Source organism: Platalea leucorodia, assembly GCF_965183815.1.
Source record: "Platalea leucorodia genome assembly, chromosome: 1".
Classification (NCBI taxonomy): domain Eukaryota; kingdom Metazoa; phylum Chordata; class Aves; order Pelecaniformes; family Threskiornithidae; genus Platalea; species Platalea leucorodia.
In genome coordinates this window covers 24,102,429-24,123,563 of record NC_138823.1, presented here as the reverse complement: position 1 = coordinate 24,123,563, position 21,135 = coordinate 24,102,429, and the positions used below count along the sequence as shown (strand labels likewise).

The 21,135-nt window shown below is 38.4% G+C and overlaps 1 protein-coding gene across 14 annotated transcripts in view; it reads left to right on the top strand.

Moving 5' to 3' along the window:
• The window catches only part of VPS13B (vacuolar protein sorting 13 homolog B), a 485,731-nt gene that overhangs the window by 445,001 nt on the left and 19,595 nt on the right, over nt 1–21,135 (top strand). For all 14 annotated transcript variants that reach the window (XM_082316760.1, XM_082316766.1, XM_082316768.1 and 11 more), the window contains 13 exons: nt 2,831–2,986; nt 4,306–4,569; nt 4,723–4,806; nt 4,974–5,149; nt 5,645–5,815; nt 6,476–6,677; nt 7,686–7,874; nt 8,325–8,471; nt 9,585–9,868; nt 11,426–11,553; nt 12,137–12,336; nt 14,913–15,031; nt 16,230–17,053. In XM_082316760.1, the coding sequence (XP_082172886.1) occupies nt 2,831–2,986; nt 4,306–4,569; nt 4,723–4,806; nt 4,974–5,149; nt 5,645–5,815; nt 6,476–6,677; nt 7,686–7,874; nt 8,325–8,471; nt 9,585–9,868; nt 11,426–11,553; nt 12,137–12,336; nt 14,913–15,031; nt 16,230–17,053 (2,944 nt within the window). The remainder of the gene's footprint in view (nt 1–2,830; nt 2,987–4,305; nt 4,570–4,722; nt 4,807–4,973; nt 5,150–5,644; nt 5,816–6,475; nt 6,678–7,685; nt 7,875–8,324; nt 8,472–9,584; nt 9,869–11,425; nt 11,554–12,136; nt 12,337–14,912; nt 15,032–16,229; nt 17,054–21,135) is intronic.

Sequence of the window (21,135 nt, the reverse complement as noted above, 5' to 3'; positions counted from 1 at the left end):
ATATGTTTCCCTAACAGAAAATGCAGCAATCAAATGGTTACACACATGAGTGCCTATCTTCACGTATACAATAGATAGTCTGTTTTAAATTCTCTCTAAGCTATAAATTGCCACTTATCACTGGATTATATTTGTTAGAATGCTTTTGAAGTCCATGGAATATTTTCTGTACTTTTTTGCAATGACTTCTCTTTTCTCCTAACATATGTACCATACTTAGCTATAATTGTTGAACTTTTTTAAGCAGAGTGTCTCATAAATACTTAGAATTTACTTAAAGATTGATAAATGAAAGGGAGTTACATGGCAATTGCCATGAATCTGTAGTATTAAGTCAGTTTTACAACATTAGAGCTCTGCCTTGTTGAGTATCTAACACCATCTATTATGACGTCTTCTGCTAAAATAATGTTAACACCTGATTACTTAATTTTCTAAAATTACTTCAATTTTTATTTCCTGCCATATATCTCTAGATCGCTTAGTGTCATTTGCTAACTACTTCTAGCCATGTTTTCCAGAAATCTCACATTTAAATAACTGATTCACCCAGAGATCCCTTTGCGTTTTCATGGAATGCAGTTTCTTGGCTCAAAAGTAAACTTAACGCAGTACCCAATTCTTATATTGTTATGTCATTAATACAAATATATTAGATAACTTTAAAATAACTTATGAAGGCTGTTCCCTTTGTATGTAGCGTTTACCAGTATACAAACAGTATGTTTATAAAATAAGAAATTGCCAATATATGATAATAGGTCTTTTCTATTTTTCTTTCTGAACCATGAAGTTAAATGCAGACTAATCGTTGTGCTACAAAGAAAATTAGTAAGGCAGCATTTGGGAGCTAATGACTGCTCAGGGAAAGCTGACAGCGTGTTCCTTGGGAACATTCAACTCGTGAGCGAAGCTGTTTATCCAGGGTGGGAGACATCCTAATGTTGGAGCTACGTACAATTACTAATCATCAATTATGGCATTTATATGACATCTATCTTTGGAGCGCAGCGTATTTTGTGTGCCTTCTAGCTGAGACTGACCACTTAGTACCTTTTCTCATTATTTGGCTGTCATTTCCAGCTACCAGTCTCTCCAAAGTAAACAGTTTTCTTGTTTCTCTTAGTTTTCATATGTGATGAGATTTATTCCCAACTGCCTCTGTAAAAAACTGAACTGATTCCAGCCACTGCAGTTGGATTTTTTTGTTTTGTTTTGTTTTTCCTTTTCTGTAACTAATACTTCAGAATCAAAGCGACGTATTTGCTTATGAGTTTGAGTGTCCTAGTGCACAGCTTCCCTTAGTGTATTCCTGAATATAAAGCTGTGCCCACGCATGTGCACATCCAGGTGCACGCCCATGTGTGCACTGGCGCATATTAGCCTTTGTGCTTCCAGTGTAAAACTAATTTGAATCTGAATGCAACAGTCATCACTCTTACAAATTCAAAAGCCACCCACTGAATGGATGTTATTGTTGTGTGTAACTTGTGCTGAGGATACCACAAATTGCAAACAGGCTACTGAATTGTAATATCTTTGAAAGTTGTTGCTGCGGTTGTTTCTTAAAACAATATAAAAAAACCAACATCCAGCCCTTCACTGAGCCCAACTGGCCAGACCCATGGCCAGTGCTCTCTCTTTCTGGAAACAAATCATGGGACAACAGAGTATTTACAAATTTCAATTTTTGCTAGTGTAAATAATCAAACTTTGGGCCTGATCCTGTTCTCAATTACTTAAATTAATTAATGACAGATGTCCAAAATCAGAGTGAAATTCAACCCTCAAGAGAGAATTCCCACAAGGCCTTTATATAACTGTTTTAAAGGACTTAAGTGATGCTTAGGCTCTGTGCTGGCCCTCTGCAAAGAATAAATTTTACCCAGAATGCTTATTGCTTTGATCCCTTATATATAACTCACATCCTTAAGTTTGCACAGCCACAAAAGATCTATACAGAGCTAAATAGCCAGATCTTCAGCTGGCGTAAATTTATGTAACTTCATTGACCTACATGGAACAGTACCAATTTTCACTACTCGGGCTTAAAGAATCTCCATGGGATAGAGGTAAGTGCGTATGGTGGGTAAATGGATGAAAGGCTCTTCAAATGATGAAAGACTATATTGCTCTGGAAGTGATTTAAGTTAAACTGGAAAAAAGCCACTCCTTTTCCGGCATAAATCACACAGGGAGTATAATTATGCAGTTAAATTTCTTCTCATGCAGTCAAGCTTGAACTTGCCACCACATTTGTCGAAGAAATGAAATGTTTCCCATCTCTCAGCAACATGCTAAGTTCTGCATTTAGCACACATATATATGTGACCTATACAAGTATACATACAAATAGATTTGCATCCATCTTTATTTTGAAGGGAAGGGTATTTGTAATTTTCTGTCTTATTCAGAAGGCCAAAAATCTGGCCTGGACCTGTGTTCCATATCACCTTGCTGGTAATAAAGAGGGTGAATTTCTAGAACAGTTTCAAGGGCAGTAAAGAAAATCTCTTATTTCCTGTTTTATGCTCTCTAATCTACGTACCCTTTTTTTCTGAACAGTTGTGTGCTGGATTTTTACCATCCTAAATACACTGTTAAAGCAGGTAATTTACAGAAATGCATGATGCAGAGCCATCTTACGGTATTGTTGATTCTTCTGTTTCTATCTGAAATCACAGAATGAGTGGATCATTCAGACAACTGGTGTGCTTAGCATTGCTGAGTTTTAAAACCAAGAATATTTCTCTGTCATGGGAATTCCTATCCTACTGCAAGGCTTTTTTTTCCCAGTTATATATTGAAGTAGTAATTGCTTTCTTTCCAGCTGTTACACATCTGTATTGAAGGCTGGGGAAACTGGCGGTGGTCTGAACCATTGAGTGTGGACAATACAGGGACCTTTATTCGTACCATTCAGTACAAGGGCCGGACAGCATCACTTATTATCAAAGTTCAGCAGCTCAGTGGAGTGCAAAAGCAAGTAAGTATTTGATCCAGTTTGGAAAAAATGAGTAATTTAAGCTGTTATCTATTCACAAATTAGTCACTTTATTATTTATTCTCTCCTACTGGGGTCTGAAAAAACCCCAAGTATAGCAGTCTTCTGAGGGCATTTTGGGGAGTTTTTACAACTCTTTTCTTCACTTTGGTATGGATCTTAGCATTTAAAAGCTCAATTACCACCACATATTTTACATGTTCCAGTAAACATCCCTTTGTCTGGTTTTTAAGTTCTGACAGTCTAAGTTACACGTTTTAAGCTCTTGAGAAGCAGAATTTTTATTTTTTTTTAAGAAACTGTTCATATCTTATTCTGGGTTGTAATTCAGGCCTTTGTATTGTTAAAAGAGAAAGGAGTAATGACCAAATTAACATTTGAAAATGGGCTGCTGTGCAGCAAGTTTCACATACTGTCTTTGTAAAGAGAACTGTAGTAACACTGCAGTCATTCTGCCTGTGTTGGCAGAAGCCAGAGCATATGGTGGACATAACATGTTCGGCTCATGGATATGGCAGAGCGCCTTATGTTGTGCAACAGAAATACAGCTGATCAGACAGGAACAGTGCCTGGCATCACTGAAAGCCCTGCTGAGATTTTGCTTGGTAGGTTGTAGCTGTGGTGCACGCCCTCATTAATGAAAAGCAAATGAAGATGGTCGTAGCAAGGATACACGTGGAATGCTGTTCCTTAGTGTAACTTAACAAAAGTCAGATATATGTTCTATGATAAACAATTCATGTATTCAGCAACAACTCTGAGTGTAATTTGGTCCTCTTCTAGGTGGGTGCACTTAAAAACGGAAATATGCTACAGCCATTTAATGGAATTATAAGCTTTAAAACAGCAAACATACTGAAAGGTCTGGATTGCTGGATTGTGATGGCAATGTGAGGTGTCAGTAGAAACCTTTCTTCTCAAGTACATCACTGTGTCTGCTCAGAAAGGGCTCAGCATTCAGAGACCATCACAGTACTCTTAAAATCCAAACCAGAGCTATGTGAGCCATGGGCAGTACTGCTGAGTTCAGTAGGAGTGAAAGTGGATATGTTACATGTTTCTTTCAAGCCCGGATACTGCCTTAGCAATATTTCAAGCGTTTTAATGCCTAGGTTTCTATGAAATTGCACATACATTTGGCCAATAAAAATAATGTTTTACCATTCACTGCCTTCAGCAGTGCTTGGAAAAAACTAAAATAGGGAGATTATTCTTGTACAGGTTTTCACTCTATAACTCAATTTTGACCTTTCTTTTTCACAATTGTTTATATATGAGCTGCATATTTTTGTGTGTTTTAGATCCTAATCTGTGGAAGACAGACAGTCTGTAGTTACCTTTCTGAAAGTATTGAACTGAAAGTGGTTCAGCATTACATTAGCCAGGACGGACAGGCCGTTGTTAAAGAACACATCAACTGCCTTGCAGCCAAGCAGAAGTTGCCTTCATATGTCCTAGAAAACAATGAGCTTACTGAGCTGAGTGTGAAAGCTACAGGAGATGAAGACTGGTCCCGAGACGTATGTCTAAGTTCTAAACATACAGAACACAGCACTGTCATTCAGGTATGACTAGAAACAGGTTATGGAATATAGCATAAAAAATGCCTGAGAGAACCGGGGACTTTGCATTTAGACTTCCGTTTGATATGATGAAATGTTGAACATTATTATCCTGAAATAATTTTAGTGTAACGCTGCTGATCTCTCTGTGTACAGGTACCATCTTCAAAGAGTTCAATTACATATGTGTGGTGCACAATTTTGACTTTAGAGCCCAACTCTCATGTGCAGCAACGATTAGTAAGTACATTTAATGTCTCTGAAATCTACATGTTTATGCCTTACATGTCATATAATAAATTAAGGGCAGAATGACCCATTTTAAAGATTTATTAATAGATTGTTTCAACAGCTGTAATACTGGAATAAAATTAGCCTTAAATTGGTATATTCTTTTCTTTTTGTAGATTGTTTTCAGCCCTCTTTTCATTGTAAGGAGCCATCTTCCAGACCCAATTATTATACATTTAGAGAAAAGAAGTCTGGGACTGAATGAAACGCAAGTGATTCCAGGGAAAGGACAGGAGAAAGCACTGCAAAATATAGAACCTGATCTTACGCATCACCTGACATTTCAAGCCAGGTAAAATACTCACTTTCCTTGAAAATGGTTCATTTATATGGAAAAGAAGGAATAATTTACCTTTTAGCTTCTGGTGCATTTTTTCCAAGAGTATGGCATATGCAGAGGAGATACAACAGAACAAGCATATGTGGCCTGAAATGATATGATAGCAAATATTAAATTTGATATAACTATCCTAAGCACGTTGGCTTTTGTTTGCTTAAGCAGTTCACGTTCTTGTGTTTTGAAAAATAAATTCCTAAATGATCTTGAAATGGTTTTTGAGAATATTGAAGAGTTTCTAGGGTCTCAGGCACAAAGATCATTAGTGGCATAACAAATTCATGCATGTCACTTTATGCTCAGGAACTTGTTAGACATCGTAACTTGATTCATCCATGATTACCTTGAGAGTGTTCCTACCGCAGAGTATGCTTGGAAAGCTTCATCGAAGAAAATGTTAGTGCTACTAATGCTTGTTGTGTAAGTGACTGATTCTGTTTTCAATGACAGGGAGGAAGATGATCCATCAGAGTGCGCAGTCCCTATCTCAACCATGCTAATTAAACAGATAGCCACTAAATCTCATCCAGGTGGCAATGTCAACCAAATATTGTCCGACTTCTATGGCACCGCTAATCCTTCCCAGCCTGCATGGCCATATAATAAGAAGGATTCTGACAGGTAATTCTTTGCTAAACCTTCTTCATGGTTGTTGCATTGCCTTTTCAAAAACTGAAATCATGTTCAAGAAGACTATATGTGATCAACGTTGAATATGTTTTCAGTAATTACATGATTCCTGTATGTATGTAAGCTGCAGAATCTGTCACAGGTGGGAAAAAATTGAGGTTAGCCTAGGGGCTGCCCTTGATTACACTGAAAAGATTGCATCAGCAAGGATGAAATAAATGGAACTAAAAAAAAATGCACCTTCTTTAGCTCTAGAGCCTGTTGTTTATTCAGTAGCTCTTTATTTGAGTGCAGAAACAGGGAGTTGCTGTAGGTGGAGTTGCTGAAAAAAATGGAAATGTGATTTTATGACTACAAAAGTCACAGGTTTAGTTCTGAAGGATAGTGGTAATTCTATTAAGGCATTTTTTTTAATTGACCAAATTTAGGTTGAGCTTATGCAGTTAAAAATATGTCTTTATAGCTTACGTGTAGCTAGATCTGTCTGACAGCATCTCAGTGTGTTCCAGAATGATAAGGTAAGAGGAGATTGGTTTTCTATTTCAAAACCACAAAAGCCTTGCAAATTTCTGAAAATGATGGCTTATCATTTGTAATCTTGAATTCATTATTCCTTTGACTTTATCTTTTTGTTTATTTGTTTTTGAACAGCAACGAACAACTCTCCCAGTGGGATAGCCCAATGCGGGTAAAGCTGTCGGTGTGGAAACCGTGTGTTAAAACCCTGCTGATAGAACTCTTGCCCTGGGCTTTGCTTATCAATCAGTCCAAGTGGGACCTCTGGCTGTTTGAAGGAGAGAAGATTGTTCTTCAAATACCTACTGGGAAAGTAATTATACCTCCCAACTTCGAGGTAACTTCACTCTTCACGTTAACAGGCACAGTTCTGCTAAACATTCTGATTTTGAAGAATGGTTATTAATCCAGATGATTCCCACTTTCCAGTCACTGTTTCTGTTAATCATATGATGAGGAGTAGAAATAACAGTAGAAATTTCTCATGCTGACTGAGCCGCCGAGTGGGTAGCACGACATACTTGATAGCAATGTTTGAAGAACAACATGTCTTAAAGATGCATAGTTAAAAATAGTCTGTAAGACACTGTAGGAAGAAGACCTGCGTGCCATCTGATTCAGCAGCCTTCTCTCCTTCCTCCCGATTCAGCCAATGAATCCACAGCATGGGCATAATGTAGCAGCCCAAGTAGATTGCTGTAGAGGCCAAATATAGACTTTGGCCCCTGCTGTGCCAACCTGTCACTTGGGAAGTGTGTTGACCACAGTAGCAAAGCTGACAGCCTGGAAGGAATGTTTGGTTTGAGAGTGTTTTAGGTTGAGTTGTTTCATAGCTTGTATGCTACCAAAAAAGGTTTGATAATGAGATCGGGTGAATTACAAACAAGGAAGATTCTTTAGGATGCCTGCCTTCCTGAATTCAGAGTTTTGTGTAATGGATCTTCTCACATACCTTAGCTTGGCCAGGCACATGCTTTTTTATTGCAACCCCAATATTCTTTATTTTTGAAAGAATTAAAATAATTTGACAGAGGAGCTTGTCAATTCCGATTGGACAATATGATACTTCCTGTTTATTTTGCGATCTTTTTCCCCCCATGTACATCTGTTAATAAATAAAAGGTCTGCCTATTTACACGTCTCAGTGTAGACTATGGTCTTGATTCCACCATGAGGGTCAGTCCCATATCCACATTGTGGTTTCATCTGTCCTTGTACCACATAGAAGGTATCAGAGGGAGAAAGGGAGGAAATGAGATTGACTTCATACTGGAAACTACATTTAACTCTAGTAGAAGTGTATCGAATTGTCAACAAGTGATAATTGGTCTTTTTTCACTTGCAGGAAGCTTTTCAGGTTGGAATATACTGGGCAAACACCAATACTGTGCACAAATCAGTGGCAATTAAACTGGTTCATAATGTGACCTCTCCAAAATGGAAGGATGCTGATAATGGGGAAGTAGTAACATTGGATGAAGAAGGTTTTGTTGAAGCTGAAATAAAGCTTGGTGCTTTTCCAGGTCATCAAAAGGTTAGAAGAAAATTATCATGATTTATAACTTTATAATTTAAAAACGAAGTCATATAGCAGATGAAAGCAATCATTCAAATGTATGTAGTGTGAAAGCTCCTCCCTAATTATGTTAATACATGTACAACATAATCATAGAATCACAGAATAATAATGAGAGTATAAACAATGTATGAAGAATAATTTAAAGAATTAGATCGCCAAAAACATTCTGCCCCACTCATCAAGATAATACAATATCTCCTGGAAAAAGAATTAATGAATTCTCAGTCTTGTTTGGAAAACATTGACAGATGCAACTCAAAAGTATGTGATGTGGCTCCAGTTACGAAGTGCATGAATGTAGACAGGATTTCCACAGTTAATAAGGAAACGGCAGTTCTGTCACTGTATTTCAATACCTTTTGTAGTTTTGTGTGCGACCTCATCATCATTTTTATTATCTTACAGTTGTGTCAATTCTGCATTTCTTCGATGGTTCGACAAGGTATACAAATTCTACAGATAGAAGATAAGACAACAATAATCAATGATACATCATATCAAATCTATTATAGGCCACAGCTTTCTATTTCCAAACCCCACTCAGGAGAAGAGGTAAAGCACTCTGGATACTGTTTTTGTTTGTCATCTGCGGTATATCAGTGTTTAGATTTGTATGGTCTCAACTGCATATGGTCTCAAGAGCTCAAACAGAAGTCTTTAGACATAATAATGATAAAGTATTTTATATCATTTTAATTTAAAATACAGAATCCTGGGTAAATTCAACTCCAGTAATTAACTGTGTTCAGAAATCTGTGCAAAGCAGGAGATTCTTGCACATTGCAGAATTAGTTCTGCCTGTTCTCCATCTGTTCAGGCACTAATGGCCATTTCTGTAAAATAGGCAGTGTAATCCGTAGTAGCTGTTGAAATTGTTCTCAGAATTTTTACTGAGTTTGCGTGTAAAAGAGGTATATTGGCCTGGCAGGCTCAAAACTTTTTGTTATCCATTTGGGAAGATTCCAGTTATCTGAACAAAGCTGCAGAACTAGAGACATGCCCAAAGTTTATGTATTTCAGTGAACTGCATCAAATCGTGAATATCAGTTTTCTAATAATCACACAGTATATTTAAGGACTAGCTTACAGGAACCAAAATGTATGCATGGTCAATATATTTTAATCAACCATTTATACATATTTATTGAAGATTACATTTATAGTAAAATATGTGGAAAGAATTCTCAGGGTCAAACTTGCTAGAGGAGTTGGCAGATAAACAAATTTTTGAAGTTCCCTATTTCTGTATTGTTTTCCTTCTCCAGTAGTTTTCTTTACATTGCTATCTACATTTGCACAACATGCATTTTGTGGCAGTCTTATGGGATGGGGAATTGGAAGAATGTTGAGGCTAAAATCCATTCTTAGTTTTATATCTATAAATGGATTTTCTTCTCACAGTTGCGTTACAGTGATGTGACTGTTGCTTTTGGTAGAGTTATGTTGTGCAGCTGAGAGTGGACTGTAAATAACTGCTCAGTTAACTGCATAAGTATACCTGAAGACAGAATTTGGCCAAATAGCTTTTAATGCAATGGACTAAGCGCAACCTTTAGTTAGTTGTGGTCAGCTGGCTACTTGAGACTCTTCTGTGCAAGATCAACATGAATAAATTCCCTGTTAGGAGCCAGCATGTCGTGCTACCACCATCTCTTTTCTTTCCAGGACTTCCACTCATCAGACAGTACGGTGTTCAGCGTCAGTCCAGCCGGGGCGCCGCCCAGCGAGACGCTGAGCGCTGTGCCCTGCTGGGACCTGATGTCGGACAGCAGTCCCTTAGCTTCGGGGGCACCTCTTACTGAAAAACGCATGCTGCTGAGTTTCAGTCCAGGCGGCTGCACTGGGAGTTGTGAGCCGTGGAGCCTACCAGCTGTCATTAAACAGGAGTTTCCTAGACAGAGCGTGGCGGTGCCCACAGGGGTTTGTAGTGAAAGTGGATTTTGTACCAGGTACTGTACGCTGAACAGTCATGAATAATGAACTTTGCTTGTTGCTGTAAAGCCTCAGCTAGTAATAAACCATAAGAGATTAACGCAAAAGTCAGAGTAACACACGCCCCCTGTAAGTAAAGGCAAGTCTTACTTTAATGTGAAAATTATCTTTTGATGATTTTCATGCTTTGATTGTAAATGGTTTAATGTTATGACCATGTACAAGTTGTACAATTTTTATAATGTATGGGCTGCTGGTTTTCTACATGCATACAAAATAAGAGCATGAAAAGTTTATATTCGAGATTATGGTCTTTTTTAATCTGTCGGTAACAATTTAAGAGTTCAAGGACAGTGTGAAATAATACAATACAAAAATGTAGGTTTTGTTTATAAAAGGTAAAAATGTATTTTAGTAATAATAATAAGAGGATAAACAGGAAAAGCAAAAAAGGGATGAAACTATTTTGAGACTACAACAAAGAAAGATTTCCAAGTTTTAAAGCTTGAAATATCCAAATGTGCATTCCACTTATAAACAAATGCATCCAGCTAGTTAAAAATAACAGTCCAATGACTTGTCAGAAGCCTAGCTTTAATTCTCAGACCTGATATCTGAATCTATTCATGCTTATGCTGGTATAAACAAGAAACAATCTGCTGAAATTAGAGAAGCTACCTCAGTATATATTACCAGCCATATGATCTTTCTCTTGCCTGAAGTGCTTGATATCATTCAAACCCTCATACAGTTCCTCTGCAGGGTCTAAGAGGTATCATTGTGGATACTAAAGATTCTCACACAGACTTCAGATTAAAAAAAAATTTAAATGCAAAGAACAAGGAAAGGATTCCTTATAATTCTGAGACCGGCATAGAGGATCTCATGTTCCTGATCAAATTTTTAGGCTACTTGGATTTTTAAAATCACCATGAGGTGAAGTTTTTTAGAAATAGCCAATAAATTTACATAAGAAAAGAACAATTTGTGTTTATGTATGAAGACATTTTATGTAGCTAATGAGTAAAACTAAATTAATGTATTTTCATTTTGGAAATTTATGTAGTGATGATCCATAACATTAACATTTGAAAGGGCGATAGCATTGTGGATCATTCCAGGGGAGCAATCAGTTACAAATTTAGGTATTTGTTAAAAATATCTTTCATGTGTATCAGAGAAGTATGCGTGCAAATTCTTCTGGAAAATTTTAAAGATTTATGTCGAAAATTTGGGCCTACAGTCTCATGTTTTTAATTTAATACAAATCTCTGCGGGCTAAGGCTCTCATCTTGCAAACACACGTGCTCAATTTAACTCATGAGTAGTCTCTATGAAGTGATTTCTTCTCTAATGTTGTTTTTTGTGCTATTTCCACGTGTTCTTCTGTTTAAATATAATTCACAGTGGAGATATGTACTTGCCTAAATGTATATAAGTATCTGTGGAATTGGAACTTGATCATAAAGAATCTTACAGATGCTAGTTTTGAATGTTTTTAATTGTCCATAGTAATAATATGTAAAGATTTCAACCAAAACATGCATAATCAAATATATCTGCTTCTGTTTTAGAGCTATAGCACTGACTTATCAAGAGCATCTTGGCGTGACGTACCTAACACTTACAGAAGATCCTAGTCCTCGTATAATTATCCACAATAGGTGTTCCGTTCCATTGCTTGTAAAAGAGAACTTCAAAGGTAGGTAGTATGCAGTAATTAGAAACAGTGCACTGTTTCCAGTACAAAGTTGAGTTCAGTATGTGTTTTGGTTAGAACAAGAACTTGATGCCCTCATAAAAGTCTGTCTCAAAGTGTGAGACTCTGGAAGATACTGAAGCCTGGAAGCTAGTGGAGCTAATTGTGAGGTCAGGAGTATGATCTTACATGGCTCCAGGCTTTTGGGTCTCCCTGGTTCCAGCTGTCAAGGTGACTTGGCTGTAGAAAACTAGTAGGCAGTGGAGTTTTGCTGACATCAGTTCAATCCCATGGAACATTTAAATCTCCTCAGATTTGCAAATGTAACACAAAACATATTGCCAAAATTCCAGTTACAGTATGTTAATGTAATGATCAGTGGAACATTATTTATGTAAATCTTAGTGACATAAAAAAGAAAAGGAAAAACCCCAAACGCATAAAATTCCAACCAATAGAAAAGTAATGTTTTTATTTATTAGTAGTATTTCAGGCAGAAACTTCCTTGTTTGTGTAAGCATAGGTGAGTTTTGATTTAATACGGGTTTTAGAAAGCCCTAATCTTGTATATTTTATAAAATTTCAGATACACCAAAGTTTGAAGTTTATTGTAGAAAGATTCCAGCTGAATGTTCAGTTCATCATGAACTTTACCATCAAGTCTCCAGCTATCCAGACTGCAAAACAAGAGATTTACTGCCCAGCATTCTTCTGAAAGTGATGTCATCCGATGAATTAGTAAATGAATGGAGTGATTTTGTGGACATCAACAATCAAGGAACACAAGTAAATCATTACAAACTTATTTCCTAGTTCACAGCATAAATGGTTGTCTTCCTGACCTTCACAGTATATTGTTCCTCTGCAATAAGCATATCCTTTCTGTTGGTTTTGGGTTTTTTTATTTAAGTCTTGGGAGCTCTTCTTCCTAAGCCCATTCCTGTGGAAGTTTTAGAATACAGATTACCTTCTTCAGTGGCTGTTTTTAAAAATAGCTAGATCAAAAATACAGTCTTTCTAGTGCTGAATTTTTTCACTTCTTTTTAATCAACCTGATGTTCCCTTGAAAAATCAGTCCTGAAAATTTCTGGCCCCTATAAGCAAAGAATCCCACAGGATCCAGGAAAATCCTTCTATTCGGTAACTTAATTATCACAGGATTTTTATCCTTACATGTTATAGGAATCGTCACTGTCATTCTCCCTCTGTGTCTTCACAGAAGCTACGCATGTCTTTCTAAAACAAAACAAAACAAAACCCCCCTTTTCTTTCCTTGTGTTATTTTTCTCCTGTTTTGAGGTAAATGAAAACTTCCTTGACCGGAGTAATTCTTTTTGATGGGAATTTTTTCCATCTTTGAAGTCATTAGTTTACATGGAATCAACATAAACTGCTTGGTTCTTTGAAAGAAATAGTAGTTTCAGATGTTTTCCCTGGGGACCAATCACAAAATGCTCTTGATTATTGAGTGTTATGTTATATAGCAAGTAGTTCAGTTTCATTCAGCAAGCCAGTCAAGCAATGCAAGGTTTCAAATTTCAGTCATTAATGTTATGCCAGACCAGGGTTCTTTATAAGTATCTGGCTCCTAGAAGGAATTAGATGCTAAGACAACATTTGGGGATCATTGTCTACTTGAAGAACTCTCCAAATAAAAAGTGTAGCCTTCTGTTATTGAAGTTTTAGGGTTTACATGCAGAGAATTTCCCCAGGATGTCTCAGTCATTCTTTCTCTTAGAAAACTATAACTATAAGTAAATAAGGAATATGCTAATAGCTTCACATACAACTCGGTTCAGATTGTGAAATAACTGGGATTTAGAGGATCTTAAGTAATTTGTACTCTTTCTACCTAGTCACAGATAAGTACTTCTTATTCTATTATAAAGCAAATTTTATTAATTTACTAAAATCAAGGTATTTATCTTTATCATCAGAATCATCTGAAATTGGAATTAAAATGACCAATCTTTAAGATCAATGAGGGTTTTTTAGAATAATGAGGGTGTACTGAAAATTCAGTAAATGTCCTTTTTTCTCCAATTCCATCATGCAGGATTGCGACTCTCTTTCAGATAAGCAAAGGATTAAAACCGACATATCAAAATTAGAAATTCTTTTATATGCAATTCTCAGAAGAATAAGACATAATTTGATGAACGAAATTTAATTATCTGTACAAGGTTATTATAAATAGTGTAACGAGAATCAGTTTAAGTGCTGATCCTGCTAAACTTCCAAGTGTTTTTCCGTCTGGTGACTTGTTAACAGCAGTAAAGATTCTTCAAGACAAAAAACTGTTTATTTTACCTGTGCTAGCCCATTATCTTTGTGCTATTCCTTGAGTTTGCATTCCTTTAAATTATAGCTTCTGTCATTACAATCTAGTAAACAATTGTGTTGATGGTAGCCCTACAAGAAAAGAGAAGCCAGCTTGCTCTAACAAGGACTGCTGTGAGCTTTCCAAACATAAAAAGACCTTAATCTTTTATATTCTGGAAAAACACAAAACTTGCACAGAAATATTGCAGAATTAAGCTCCAAAAACAATACATCATTTCTTTAAGTAGAATATTTATTCCTAAGGACAACTTGTTCAGAATGAAAGTTTGCACATGTGTAAGCAATGCAAAAACCTGTTGTCAAGTTCCCATTTTCCTGCCTGCATTGTAAGCATTGCATTTTCCTGCATTGCATTGTAAGCAATGCAAAAACCTGTTGTCAAGTTCCCATTTTCCTACCATTTCTTTGTGGTGGCACCTTGGTTGTGAAGGTGGTGTCACCAAACCAGTTTAGATGGCTTAAAAATGTGTTCAGTGTTGAGTTGTTAAGCAAATCTTCATGAATCCAAAATACTACGTATGTTTTAGTCTTCATGTGTTTTGCATCATGCTATCAGCCATTCATCTAACCGGCTCTGAGCTAGGGCATAGCAACATAATGTTAATTTAGGGTTTTTTTTCTGGAGGGGAAGGTGGGATTTTGCAGGGCTCCAGGAGTATGCCTTTCTCCTTAATCCAAAATCACAAATTAAAATTTCCTATTTATTCTTTTCTCATATGACCTCCCCCCTCCCCAGCATGTCTTGCACATTTCTGGAGAAGAAGCTTCTTATTAAAATGTATTCAGTTATACAGTTAAAGGATGAGGTGCAAATTTCATCTTGCTGTACAACTGAAATACTTGAAGTATCAGAGCTGTTATTTTCTGAAATATTGAAATTTGTTTCTGTTTTTCCTGAACAGTATCATGATTCAAGTAAAAGATCTCAACCAGAAGGCATTAATAGGATTAATTCAAATTATGATGTTAAAAATAGTAATTTCAGTAGCATTCCATATGTTTCTAACTCTCTCCACTAGATTGTGTTCTTAACTGGCTTTGGCTGTGTTTATGTGGACATTGCCCATCAGTGTGGAACAATAGTCATAACTTTGGCCCCAGAAGGAAGAGCAGGACCCATCGAGATCAACCTCAACAGGTACATAAAGCACATAAAAGATGATAAAAAGCGTTGCCAAACAGTACTGAGAGGTCAGTCAGCTTTCTAAGTGTTAACTGACTTACGAACTTTGGCTTAACTGTTTGTTTTGTTTAATACTGCTGCATGCTCTGTGGCATATGTTTAGACCATATATTATGCTTTGTATATCACAGATGAAAAAGGACAATCTACCATCAAAAGTCATGTCACTTTACGGTAAACACTAGATGTGTGATACAAAAAGAGGTCCTGAGTTGTTCATTAACAAAAGGCATTTTCCATCATAATTAATTTTGATTGTGTTCCTCAGTTTAAAATGTATTTAGCTACGTCCTGCCATCCACAATCGTACAAGCTTCCACTAAAATTGGTAGGAAGTTTGATGTGCAAGGGCTGTAGAAATAGTCTTACAGTCAGTAATTAACTGTACTTGATTATAACACTCTTCTTTAGAAGACTTCCCCACACACCACAACCTGGTCCTCAGTTCCATTCAAGTGCAATTATAACACTACGTATTTCCAAGATGCAGAATGCCTGGCCTCCAGCAATGCTGTTACAATTAGAGTGGAATTTGTTGTACTGTTTTTATTTGCGCTGTAATTAAGTATTAATCCCTGAGAAACTGGTCATCAGCAGTACATAATAGCCTACTTGCTAGTTAAGCTTGGCAATGGGCAGTTAACACTGGCGGGGGGGAGGCCCTCAATGCCATCGGTATAAAAATGCTGTGGTGGCTTCGTTGGAGGGCACTCGCTGTGTGTGATGTGAAATGAATTATCCATAATAGTAACCCTCAGTAGTGGCTCCCAGAAAATATTGTAACAGCTGAGGCTGTACATGAATTATCAGAAAATTATATTTGTTGTCTGCTTTAATATCTGGCTCTGTTGCAAATCCAATAGGGAATTACTGTGTATGTAGAGATGTTCCTGTCCAAACTATCCAGCTGATTGATAAGAAAGAAAGAGAAACGTGGCATAGATGTGTAATATCCCATTTCTTAGAAGACCTCCTGCATGGTACCCGCTGTGGTGATTAAGGCTGCCAGATCCCATTAACATTAGCAGGACTTGCACCATGAGTTTCCCATGTATTATAGAGAATGTCTCCCCTGATAGCTTTTTGAGAAAGCAAGATGCTAGGTGAACTCAAAATACACGAAGTAACAAAACTTCTTTTCCCTCCTGTCTAGAAGTCAAGAGCAGACCCTGTCACTGAAAATGTTCATCAGTCAGTTAAGTCTTGCTGCGTTTGATGATATTACAAACTACAAAGTGTCATCCGAACTTCTGCGTCTCACAGCGGACAATGTTTTCCTCCACATGGCCCCAGCCACCAGCTACCTGAGACCTCTGTCGCAGGAGTTCCAGCGGGACACAGTGGAAGGCCTCCCACAATTTCATAGTCTCCAAGTGTATTGTGAAGACTTGCAACTGGACAATCAGTTGTACAGCAAATCCAATTTCCATTTTGCAGTCCTGCTGTGCCAAGGAGAGAAAAATGAGACCGTGCAGTGGTCCAGAGTGAACAACCTCATTGTTTGTAACAAAGATTTGGAAAGCTATAAGGAAAACTGCTTTATAAAACTCTGCATTGCTTTTTCCGAGGAAGAGAATTTCATGTTTCACGTGAATGACCTCAGCTTTGAGCTCAAACCAGCTAGGCTATATGTGGAAGACACCTTTGTTTACTACATTAAGACTTTGTTTGATACATATCTTCCAGAAAACAAAACCGCTTGTCAATCCATGAATACTTCAGATACTACCCTGATACTGCCTGAACAAGTGAGAGAGCATGCAAGAGCTTTAGTCAAGCCAGTGAAGTTAAGAAAATTAACAATACAACCTGTTAATCTCCTTGTCAGTATTCATGCTTCGTTGAAACTGTATATAGCATCAGATCACACCCCTCTCTCCTTCTCTGTGTTTGAGCGAGGACCCATCTTCACCACTGCCAGGCAACTTGTCCATGCCTTGGCCATGCATTATGCTGCTGGAGCACTTTTCAGAGCAGGTCAGTACTTTTCCATAACATGTAACATTTTTACTAGGTACCAGGATTCTGTGATTGTCTTTCAAGCTGAATAACCTAGATGTTAGCCATACAATTATTGTTTTCCTCAAACACTGTTTGATAATAATATTTTCAGACACCTTTCATGTCCTGCCATACGACAGAAGGGAAATAAAATGGCTGAGCAGACACCAGTGAAGATTTGTAAAGTTGTGCTAAACATTAGCCAGCCACCTGCAGGCTTTACGAAACCCTGAACACAGCATAAAAATGTATTCTAGCTGGCTTAGGTTTTGTCTTTTTATATTATAGCACTAGTCAGAATCAACCCACATTCCTCACATAAACTCCCCAAAACTACATTTAATCAAATTATTCAGCATGTTGCTCTGCATTCAGAAGTAAATTATAGCCCTGAATGTTGTTTTGTTGTTAAAACTCCTTTTGGCTGCAGTTTATGATTAGGAATCTGTCTTTCTTCATACAGCCTTCATGCTAAACTGGCACACAGATGTTTGTTGTCCTTTGATCCAAGAACTATGAAGTTTGCTGTTAGTAACTTTTTTCCATATAGGATCAATAGTGAGCAATTAGTCTATTAGGTTAGCAGGTACATTCTGTTTCCCATAAATATTAATTTAGAAATAATGAAATTTGGTCTCTGCTGTGTCTTAGTGTAGAACGAAATTTATGCCTGAGACAGGAGGAAGCTCCTCTATGATCACACGCAAGTAATGTACTCCACACTGAAACATGGGATTTATTTTCCTGCAGTACTAATGGTCAGATTTTCTGAAATCCTGGTACTTCATTTGTGCCGCAAGCATAGCTGCGACCTGATTTCTGTGCACAGTTTCCAAAATTGTACACCTGCATTTCCAGTATTTATAAATAGAGAGATGCTGATCTGGTCTTTCACTGTGTGCATACCTGACTTGCATAGCTGATTATGGCAACTGTGTACACAATTGTGCACCAGAACATAGTGCACCCATTCATTATTTTCTTGCATTATTTTGCATGCAAAATTTGCAGGCTTTTCTTTTTACTACTTGTTTGGATTTGTTTTACAGTCAAATCCCATAGTACAAAAGGGGAGATGCAGTTTCTTGCTAATTAAGAGTGAAACTGTGGCCAAATATGGTCCACAGTGTGACTGTTTCTCCCCACAACTGGCTAGGAGTGGTGATACAAGTGGTGATAGACTGCAGCAGGAAATTGGGGTTATACCGGCTTTTCATCCACAACATCCCAGGTGAGGCACATATGCTCGTGAGGGATTCCTGAGCCTGGCCTTGGTCATTCCTCCTGTGTTACCCTTGCAGTGTGCAGCAGGGCAGAGGCCACCCCTTGCTCTGGGCTCATGATGTAGCTGAAATCAAGCAGGTTTAAATATTAAGAAATAGGGTTTATTTCAGTGGAACTTTGCTTCAGAAAAATACATAACCATATATTCAGTTACTACTTAAATCCCACTCAAAGCAGTAAAACTAAAATGTATTTTCGAAAGGGGTTACCATGATTAAAATGGTGAATTGTGTTGATTAATGTCTGCTTGGACAAAGAAGATGCTTTCTTTTGAAGATTTTGTGACACTTGTCAAAAGGCTGACTATGTCAACAAAGTTAAAAAGGAGGAAAAAATCAAGCAAAAAGCTTTATATGGTCTGCAAACCCTGAGTCCTCTCCTCACCATCAGATGAGTTACACTTCTTGGATTGGTCTTTTATGGAAGAGGACCTCACTCTCCTGCATTTTAAACACATTAATCTGCATAACGAGGGGTTGTTTGAGCCCCCCTTCTGCTCGCCACTGCCCCATGCATAAATCGTTGTAGCATCTGCACAAATAGCATTCCCATACAGCTATGCCTTATGCTCCAAGCGGGATATACTCTCATTTTGCCCTTAGCTGTGTGCAAGACCATTGCTGCCCCATGGGAGGGACAGGATTTGCCCCAAAGCCTGCTAAAGGGAGTATATCAGGCTGCCCCATATGTTGCAAAGGAGCAGCCAGAATCCATGACTCGTAAGCAATGAGTGGGACTGGAGAGCTCTGCTCAAATATGCTGATTAGCATTGCTGGTCTTAAATTAGCAAAACTTGCAATGGAAATCTCCCATCCTTTTCTAATTAAGTTGGCTTCTATTTAAAAGTTAATAAAATTCTATTTTAAAATATTACTGGTATCAGCCAGATCTAACTCTATAGTTGCCTATAAAGAAAATGCAGTGGCTCTCTGCTAATATAGTCATAATTATTTCATATTAGTGGATATAATTACTAAGCATACCTTGGGAAATGGTAACCTGATGTGATACTATATTTCTGCAAAGTAAAAGGCAGCACAGCTTGTGAATTGAGTGATTATTCCTGATTCATCATTTTCCTATTCCCGACTTACTCCCACGCCTTCCTCCTTGGGTTGGGTGGTCCATGCCGGCAGTGAAGAGCCATTAGTTTTGCTGTGAGCATTGGCCAGGGAGGATGACCCTTGCTGCAGGTTGCACGTTCCTCCCATGTGCTCTCCAAGGGTGAGCATGCTCCTTCCAGAGCTTCCCAAAATGGACAGCCCGCAGGCCAGGGCCAGACTCCAACAGCCCATCCCTGGGATACCAGGCAACCTCTCAGCTTTGTGTTTAGCTGGTTTCATTCCTAGTTTTAATCCGGTTTTCATTCCTGAACACGCTGGTGAGTGGAGTTGGAGTCTCTCGTGTCCCAGCCTGGCAGTGCCTGCAGGGCAGCAAGGCATTAATCCGCAGTGTCGTGCAGCCCCTTCCTGTCACCTCATGCCGTCCCATCACCACCTCGGGTGGATGCCAAAGACATTTAAAAAAAAAAAAAAAAAAAGGCTGTTTGTAAGGGATTATTGCAACATTATTGATCAGAAGAAGCAGAAAGAGCATCTCTTCCATCTGTACACGCCACCCCACCCCTCCAGCTTTTCATCACTTCACACAGTGGCAAGGATAATTTGCTAAGAATACTGCAGTGTGGGAGCCGCAGGCCCAGCCTGGAGCGCTGGCTTCCCCTGCTCCCCGGCAGGGAAGGACTGCCAGGGCGACGCTCCTCTCCAGGGCAGGCACCGCGGGGCCACAGTGCTCGTTGCTGCTTTGCTCGTCGTCTTGCCAGTAGTACTTGATTTTTGTTTTCGTAGTCCATCCCACCCTCTCCCTTATGTCCACTGTGTTTCCCTTTTTTTACACTACATGAACTGGCGTTCTCAACCTGCCAGGGCTGAAATGTGGGACAGATTCAACAAGAATAATAGATTTTCCGGGAGCTTACAATGATAGTATGAGATTAATTCATTTCATATGAGTAACATTTTCTCTTCTGTTCAGTTTCATGATTCAGCCTTCCACAGGAGTGACTGGGAGGGGTTACTACAAAACAAGAAAAGCATCTGGATAGCAGGAGTTTGCAGTGATGAGATGGGAATGAGGAGGGCAGCGCAGACCAAGGGCCCTCGGCGGGAGAGCAGGAGGCCAATCTGTCCATCTTTCAGTCTCCTGGCCCTGTCGCGCCTCGTGTCACTCCAACAGTGCCAGTTGAAAGTCATGGTACCAGGGCTCAAAGACCAGGCAGTTCCCGTTTAAAGTTTATTGCCGTTTCTGAATCGCTCTCTCTGGGCTGCCGAAAAAAAAGTTATGCAGCACTATTTCCCTAATAAATCTGCTGCCAACCAGCCTGAGAAAGACAAGACCTGCAAACAGCTTTCCAGCAACAGATTGCTGCACGCTCGGCCATCCAGCAAGCTGCTGGCAACCCTGCGTTTATATAGGAAACCAGATCCGCAGATACCTCTCCTGGGATATGCATAAGGAATACTCCCCTATGAGTAACCTAATCAGCATGTAGATGTCGTTGCTGTTTACACAACTGTACTGAGCAAAAGACATTTGTCTGGCTTTCACTGCACTCTGAAAGAAAATGATCAGCTTAGAAGGGTTGGGGTGGATTTAAAATAACTTCTTAAGCACTTGTCAAAAATCTGCATCCCTTTTCCTAACACTCCATCAAGCAATTGACCTCCACACTCCGGTAAAGCAGTACATTGTATCAGTGTAAACTCCCTGTCACA